Raw genomic sequence first — 9,370 nt, forward strand, 5'->3', positions numbered from 1 at the left:
GTTTTAATTAAGAAAGGACTTGTATCACTGAAGTTCCTCGGAAAGAATTTATACCGGAAATTAACTAACGAGCAGATACGCAACACTACTTTGTGATAATACATAAATGTTTCACAACTTACTTATGTACTTAACTGAGCCTTTAGATACAAGTAAATTAAAAAGAAACTGAAAATGTATGTAGTCACTAGAAAGGATTTATAAGTTAAAGTTATTTGTATACTCGTTGTGAAAACAAACCCCAAACTGAGATTCGTAATTTAAAATACCCGATTTGATGTCTAAAGAAGTCAACTATTGAACTATAACAAAAACAATGTTACTTACCTGCATGAATATACGTCATTCATTATTATGATATCATAATTACCTGAATATACACCATTCATTATTCTATGATACCATAGTTACCAATATAAGTTTAACATAACAGCAAATGTACAATGTTTCGACAAGGTTTTGTCATCACGTTAAACTTATATTAAAGCCGTCTCCAACCATTATTAGTCTTAAAGTGGCTTCCTCGTCATCGAAATTAAATATTTATTTTATCATTTGTTTGTTTTGTACGTGGATTTTAGCAATGGCTACCAAACAGACTCAGAAGAAGGAGAGAGATGACTATATACACAATGTATCAAAGTCAAAAGGTGAGAGTTTTAGAAAAAACCTACAATATGATAATAATAAGTTTGTTTGATGAGTAAGAAAGCATTATTTAACTATTATAAACTAATTTTTCGTCGTGAGCAATGCCTATAACATCATTTCTTATCGTTTAGTTTATACAATTAATTTGAAAATATTTTATGGCTAACACATTTGAGCCACCAATAACAATACATGATTATAAATATTATCATACGACGTTAAATTTCCATAATTACATATTGCTACCCGAAACTGGTAATGATTTTTAAAGTTTAAATTAGGTCTGTGTTTTATTTTATTTATATTGGATAAGAAGATAATTCTCTTGGAGAATATTTTTTATTTTCCCATCGATTGGATAGAATATTATAAACGATAGTTCCGAAGTGTCCGTTTTAATTTAGTTTACATATAGTTACTTATTATTTATTCGAATTTCTAAAAATAAACAAATGAGAGACGCCATTTGTTATAAACCCTTATATCTTTACAGTCTGACAGAACAACAACAACAAAATGTACTTTTGCTTTTAGAGTTGATCATGAGAGCATTACCAGTTCTACCCTTTGCTTTTAATTGTTATTCATTGCAACACTAATAAACCCACATTTTACTTTTAATTGTTATTCATTGCAACACTAATAAACCCACATTTTACTTTTAATTGTTATTCATTGCAACACTAATAAAGCCACATTTTACTTTTAATTGTTATTCATTGCAACACTAATAAACCCACATTTTACTTTTAATTGTTATTTATTGCAACACTAATAAACCCACATTTTACTTTTAATTGTTATTCACTAAAACATTACTAAACCTACATTTTACTTTTAATTGTTATTAACTAAAACATTACTAATTCTACCTTTAACTTTTAATTGTTATTTACGACAACATTACTAATTCTACCTTTTAATTTTATTCACGATACCATTACTAATTCTGCCTTTTACGTTTAATTGTTATTCGTTGTAACATTACTGGACCTACATTTTACTTTTAATTGTTATTCATTGTAACATTACTAAATCTACATTTACTTTTAATTGTTATTCACTAAAACATTACTAAACCTACATTTTAATTTTGCTTGTTATTCACTAAAACATTACTAAACCTACATTTTAATTTTACTTGTTATTCACTAAAACATTACTAAACCTACATTTTAATTTTGCTTGTTATTCACTAAAACATTACTAAACCTACATTTTAATTTTACTTGTTATTCACTAAAACATTACTAAACCTACATTTTCTTTAGTTGTTATTTACGACAACATTACTAAACCTACATTTTAATTTTACTTGTTATTCACTAAAACATTACTAAACCTACATTTTCTTTAGTTGTTATTTACGACAACATTACTAATTCTACCTTTTAATTGTTATTCACGATAATATTACTAACCTATATTTGACTTCTGATTATTATTCACTAAGAATGACTAAATCTGCATATTACTTTTAATTGTTATTCACGATGACATTATCAGTTACTACGTGCTTTGCAGATATTTTTGACGTATTTAAATGCTACTTCTTATGAGTAGTAAGCTTACACCCGAGAAGGATGTCATTTCACGTGTGTCTTCTTGTAATTTAAATCTTGATTTGATGTTCTAATTTTTATTATGTGGCAATACTTATTGAAGATTGTCTGTCTCTCTGGAAATATCGTATTTTATGACAGCTTAGAGTGTTTATATTTCTTGATATATCGTATTTTACTATAGTTTAGTGTTTATATTTCTTTATATATCGTATTTTATTATAGTTTAGAGTGTTTATATTTATTTATATATCGTATTTTACTATAGTTTAGAGTGCCTGTATTTCTTTAAATATTGCATTTTATTATAGTTTAGAGTGTTTGTATTTCTTTAAATATCGTATTTTATTATAGTTTAGAGTGTTTATATTTCTTTAAATATTGCATTTTATTATAGTTTAGAGTGTTTGTATTTCTTTAAATATCGTATTTTATTATAGTTTAGAGTGTTTGTATTTCTTTAAATATCGTATTTTATTATAGTTTAGAGTGTTTGTATTTCTTTAAATATCGTATTTTATTATAGTTTAGAGTGTTTATATTTCTTTAAATATCGTATTTTATTATAGTTTAGAGTGTTTGTATTTTTTTAAATATCGTATTTTATTATAGTTTAGAGTGTTTGTATTTCTTTAAATATCTTATGATGGTCTTCCGATGTGATTATAGCGGAAACTAAATATTAGCATTTATTTAATAAGTTATAGCAAAAATACTTCAAAGTATTTAAGAGAAAAAGAAAAACATTGCATCGAGTTGTTTAATACTATGTAGAAAATAATTCGTGAAACTTTCGAAACAATTTATTTTTTTAGAATATATATTATTATTTGGAGTTACAAAAGTTTAGCTCTTTACTTCCGCCTTTACAAAACGAAATCTCTTCAGTAAACATTTTTGTTTAGTATTAAGAAAACTAATAGAAAAATGTATTTTTAGAGTTGAGTTTGCTTGTCTTTTAGTAAAAGAAACTTTAATGTAATTGCTTTAGAGTGTAAATAAAACAATTTTTAATTTCAAAGAAATTTCTAAACAATTTGCTCTTCATTGTTGTGTAGAAGACGTCAGACAATTATGGTGACTTAGGCTTAATATTTACGTGATATAGAATCATGAGTTAAGACTAAAAATAACGTAAACCAAATCATTCTTCACTAAAGACAGGTGTGACTGAAATTATGACTTGTCTTAAATGGGGTATCGTATCATACATACATAAAAAATAAACATCAAGTTCTAAGACAGCGGTTTGTGTGTGTGTGTGTCTTTCTTATAGCAAAGCCACATCGGGCTATCTGCCGTGTCCACCGAGGGGGAATTGAACCCCTGATTTAAGCAGTGTAAATCCGGGGGACAACAACGGTTTTCAAGCTGTGGCCCTGCACCACTGGTTGTCCGAGGGCTTCCTTCAGGTGGTGTGTGGAAATGTTGGATAATTCCGGGAAAAAAAAGAAATTGTCAGAATGATGTTTAGATGTCGTTGTAGCCCGCTGAGAACCACTGCCCTGGGTCTTGTTGAATCATGGTGATGTAAAGTTCGAGAAATGTCACGTACAAAAACAAATTAAATATTTACTTATTTGAGTTTATTTAATATTTCATAAGGTTAGAATTTAGAAAAAAATGATGTATTTCTCTAGTTGTTAAAGGAGACAATTGCCTATGGGAATATTTTTACGACATTTTATATTTAATGTTGTTGTTTTTTTCAGATCTGCACGAACTTACAAACAGCACTTCTTCCGAGAGTAAAAATCTTAATGTACCAACCACTAACTCTTTAACTGATCAGTCTCGGCTATCGCCAACAGTCAAGGGTGAGTTTCTTTCACAAATTTGAGTTTCACAAGAAGACCAGGTAGCGTTAAATCAAAATAATAATATGACTCTCCAACAATACTGTGTAGCTGATTAAGGCTAGTGATTTTTTTTACTGTTGAATTACAGTGATTTCACGTGTTCCAAAGGTAAAGACTTTATGCTAAACCATACTTAAACTATTCGATAGAAGGTTGTGTGAGCTGTTTAGTTTAGTAGACTTCTGCTTGTGTTTACCCATCAATAATGAATTTGTATCTTGTATTTTTCTCTTGCTTTAATGTCGGGCGTGGTCTAGCGGCTAAAGTGCCAGGACGTGAATCTGATGATTCGTGGTTCACTTTCTGATATTACAAAATTACACTTCGCAATTTGTGACAGTAGGTGCGCTTTAAGAGTGACAACCACATTCCAGATTTCAAGTCTCAAACTTGGCTCGGCATGGCCAGGTGGTTAGGGTGCTCGACTCGCAATCTGTGGGTCACGGGTTCGAATCCCCGTCATACCAAACATGCTCGCCCTTTCAGCCGTGGGGGCGTTATAACGTGTCGGTCTATCACAAGATGGTGTAGTGTGTGCGTTATAAGAGTGACAGTCAAACCACGCTACTCGATTAGAGTAGCCCAAGAGTTGGCGGTGGGTGATGATGACTAGCTGCCTTCCCTCTAGTCTTACACTTCTAAATTAGGGACGGCTAGCGCAGATAGCCCTCGTGTAGCTTTGCGCGAAATCCATAACAAACAAACAAGTCTCAAAAGTTGGCGGTGGGTGGGTGCTATTTACAGCTGTCTTTCCTCTAGTCTATCAGTTCAAAATTAAAGAAAAATAAGCACAGATAGCTCTTTGTGTGGGTTTTCACGAAATTCTGGAGCAAGTAAACAGTCTTCTGCTTTGGACGAATATATATTAAGAAATCACAAGAGCATTGTATAGTGAACATTTTTCAATCAGTTTTATATAATTAATAATTCTTTAAAATGTATTTTGTTTCAACACCTGACTTCCTTAGAAGAAGTTAGTATTTGTTTATTGAATTTTACACAAAACTACATGAGGTCTGTCCCTAATTTAGAGGGAAGGCAGCTAGTCGACACCATCCACCACCAAGTCTTAGGCTTTTCTTTAGGAACGAATAGCGGGATTTACCGTCACATATTAACGCCACCAAGCCTGAAAGGACGAGCATGTTCGGTGAGGAGATTCGAACCCGTGATATGCAGATTGCGAGTTGAGTGCCCTAACCACCAGGCCATGCCGGGCAAAGAAGTTAGTAGCCGCAAGAAGTGAAATAATTTAAGTAAGTTTTTATACAAACCAATTAAAAATTTCGTTTGCATTTTTCTTCTTACAGAATCGAAAGGAAACCTACCCAAATCTGAAGGATTGGACAAGATGAACAAAAACAGTAAACCTCGTCAGCGATCGGACGTGAATTTTAACACCAGTAGGTGGTTTTTTTGCAAATGTAAAAATAGTTTTGCATCTTTTGTTCAGGTTCTGAACTAATAAACTAGAGTTATATCTCTATGTAAATATATACATATAAGAAAACAAAGAAATACGTTAAGAATACGCTAGATATTAAACAACAACGAAAGCTTTATAATTGTTTCGAATTTAATGTTTACTTTACAGAAGTAGATTAAAGTTTTACAAACCAGAGTGAACATATAAATTAAAAAACATTTGGACTGACAAACGGTCGATATATATCATTTGGTTTTGAATGTGGTATTATAGTTTCAAAGAAAGGTGGAATTAAGTTTATAAAGTTTATTGAAACGAGTCATAGAATCAAAATAGTGTGAGAATAGTAATGCTGGTGAGCGCGTGTTAAAACGAGTCATAGAATCAAAATAGTGTGAGAATAGTAATGCTGGTGAGCGCGTGTTAAAACGAGTCATAGAATCAAAATATTGTGAGAATAGTAATGCTGGTGAGCGCGTGTTAAAACAAGTCATAGAATCAAAATATTGTGAGAATAGTAATGCTGGTGATCGCGTGTTAAAACGAGTCATAGAATCAAAGTATTGTGAGAATAGCAATACTGGTGATCGCGTGTTAAAACGAGTCATTGAATCAAAATATTGTGAGAATATTAATGCTGGTGAGCGTGTGTTAAAACGAGTCATAGAATCAAAATATTGTGAGAATAGTAATGCTGGTGAGCGCGTGTTAAAACGAGTCATAGAATCAAAATATTGTGAGAATAGTAATGCTGGTGAGCGCGTGTTTGAAGTTGCCATCTAATTTGAAATTTTGTCAAATAAAATTTCGTCTAGACAAACAAATGAAAAGTAGAAGTTCGGGAAAAATAAGGCTTAACAATGCTGTTAATTTCATTTTGACGTATTTGTATGAAATAAGGTTTTGTTTTAATTATTGTTCATTTAACACAACGTCACATAAAATCAAATACAAAAATAATGCACAAGATGCTTATGAAACTAGTATGGGTATCTATAACCATCTGTAGGGCGAACTGTATAATATGTGACAAAAACGTATTGTGTACGTGCATAAGGAATGACAAAAAGTACGTTCCATTGGTTTCTGCCACAAGGATCGTCATTATAGTCCGTCATCTTTTTTTTTTTTATTATTGCCTCCATCCTGAAAAAGGTATTGGGCATTACAACACATGACATCTCCAAACATGTGATGCAATAGCATCCTCCAATTGAGGAATGACTGCTGGTGATAGACATGTATCTTCAGAATGTTATAACCAGTAATTAGCAGGGGAGTGGAGTCATAGCTTAGTGGTCAGCCATGATTGAGGTGACTATTGAGGTTTTTCTAACCTATCAGCTTACAGCAACAACTGTGCACATCTTGTGTAGGCCCACTGGCGGTATACCTAGAGTGTTGTGACTGTATTGGAACCATTAACCTGATACGTTTTCTTTTTCCAAACTTAACACTACTTTATACTTATATACCATCCTTATTTGCAAGTGACGTCCCTAGTGCCTTTTCCAAAAATCAATGTAATGGTCTTTCGTCTGTTTGCCACAAATTGTTCCATACCCAATACTAACCTCATAACCACCTCGTACAAACTGTTCCAAATACCCACACTAACATTTTGGTCATTCTGTATTAACAGTAGTTAGAACATTGTGTTTTTAGCTTTCCTATAACAGAACCATGTTGCATTGTACTGTAGTTTTTCTTTTTTCGATTTCCTCGTAACTAAACTAAAAGGAGCACAAAAGCATTCCAGATTAAGTGTGTCAAGTATTTGATTAATCCGTAATAGTAATCCATCATTAATCCTTAACGTAGTGTTTTGAACTGCAGGTTATCGTGACGAACATAGCGTATACATTCACCTCTGTAATAAAAGTCGAAAACACAGCAAGATCACAACATTAAACTGCAGCGCTTTAGGACACATTTGTCATTTTAAAGTCATCAGCTATACAATAAAGGATTCGCTCGTTAAAACCAACATTTCTTTGCAATAATTTGAAGATTTACACATAAAGTTGTTTATTAATGTACTAATTGTTTGGATCAGATGTATTCCTAACAAATAGATGGACTTTAATTGGCAGACGTGTTAGGAGCATAAAGGAAAATTCCACAATGATGGCCGCCCTCTGCTAACATCAAGTTCGTACTTATGCAACCTGGGTGTTTTCCTCTTCGGAATAATCCATTTTTTTTTCCAAATTATTTTTCAAAATACTTATTCAATGTTTGATTTAGCGCAAAGGTATACAATAGGTTATCTCCGCTCTGTCCATCACAGGGAATCGAACCCCAGATTTTAGTGAGTTGTAAGTCCATAAACTTACCGCTGACCCGCTGAGGAACATTTATTCTAGGACATCTCGTAATAAGAGAGTTTTTCTCAACTTCTGAACGTTTAAACCAAATTGACGCGTCAAATAATATTCTTTTAATAATGTGATGTAACATTTAGTTTCCTTAACATCTGTCAAAAACAAAAGAAGTAGCTATCGATAAATATCAGGACTTGTTGACAGGACGTCATCCTTGATGTGTGGAAAAGAACAATAAGAATATACACAAAAAATGGGTTTATAGAACGTTAAAACAACTTTAATAGCAAGTTCAATTTTTATCCTATTCTTAGAACTATTTTCATGTCAGATTTAATTATTTTACTAAAATTACTTACCTTCAACACTTAGAACAAAAAACAAAAGGTAGAAAAAGTAGAGGTGTAAGAGGATCAGTTTAGATTCCAGAATCCAAGTAATTATAAAACGAAATCCAGTCCGAGCGCTGTAGTAGGATAAGCCTAAGATTGATAGACTTGAAATTAACGTAATCAGAGGAACTATCATCATACATAAATTCCCGCCTTTAAGTTCCGCCTAATCAGTCAAAAACAGTTCGTTCTCAGAATGTAGCACTGCTCTGCCATCTATCGTACTTTATCTATTTTCAATATAACACTTTTCACATGTAACTATTTTATTTGCTCGGTGTGTCTAATAGATCATTTGTGTTTTTACAGCAAACACATGCGGTGGTATCTTTCCCGATACTAAGAACGTTTATGCTTTGGTTTGGTTGGCTGTCTATAGTTGGACTAGTCAGCTTTGAAGAACGTGATTTGCTTGACATGAGACTTCATACTTCCAGCTGTGCCATCAAACTTTTGTTATCCATAAGGAAGACAAAAATCTTGTTTCTCAATATTCAATGATGTTGTCAAAGGATATAAGTAATACCATTACCATAAAAGATACGACCAAAGTACGGTATCTTAATCTTTTCCACTACAAATACGGCATTAGACTTTGTTCCACTACAAATACGGCTTTATTATTGAAGGCTCAGCATGTTGAACGACAGGATATTACGAGCTTGTTCCGATGGGCCTTACCTGGTTTTGATAAACTGTAAAAGGAGAATTGTGAATTTCAATGTTCATTAAGTACGTTTTTTTTCCGTTCATATTCTGTTCTGTAATTATACATTTTGTCTGTCAGTATTTTAAAAAGCTGGTGTAAGTGTGATTACTTCCAGGTTTATGGGGGTGAGATCCCCATGGAAGACGGGAAAGAAATGACTGTTCAATAGATTAATTAAAGCTACCATGTATACAGTACCTTCGAATTAATAGCTCAATGTTGGTAACAAGACATGTGCTCTTGGATTGCTCACAAAAGCTCTATACTTATTTTTGGATATAGTGTAAAAAAAAAAAAAGGTTATTGTATGGTAGTGATAGAAACCATGGACATTTTCTAAGTCTTGGTCATGCTTTAATGTTTATAATTTAATTATCTATGTATTATTTATTTTCAAATCTTAACTAAATTTACATTGCCGTCTTCATTTGGTAAGTATTTATTCTA

General features: G+C 32.1%; 1 protein-coding gene across 1 annotated transcript in view; it reads left to right on the top strand.

Annotated features, from left to right (window-relative positions):
- Positions 1–9,370, top strand: part of LOC106465447 (lachesin-like) — a gene marked incomplete at its 5' end in the record, with an annotated part of 27,669 nt that extends 18,299 nt beyond the window's left edge. The window contains 4 exons of the mRNA XM_022393351.1: positions 582–650; positions 3,926–4,030; positions 5,383–5,475; positions 8,524–9,370. Of these exons, the coding sequence (XP_022249059.1) occupies positions 582–650; positions 3,926–4,030; positions 5,383–5,475; positions 8,524–8,612 (356 nt within the window). The remainder of the gene's footprint in view (positions 1–581; positions 651–3,925; positions 4,031–5,382; positions 5,476–8,523) is intronic.

This window comes from Limulus polyphemus, unplaced genomic scaffold (genome assembly GCF_000517525.1).
Source record: "Limulus polyphemus unplaced genomic scaffold, Limulus_polyphemus-2.1.2 Scaffold1948, whole genome shotgun sequence".
NCBI lineage: Eukaryota > Metazoa > Arthropoda > Merostomata > Xiphosura > Limulidae > Limulus > Limulus polyphemus.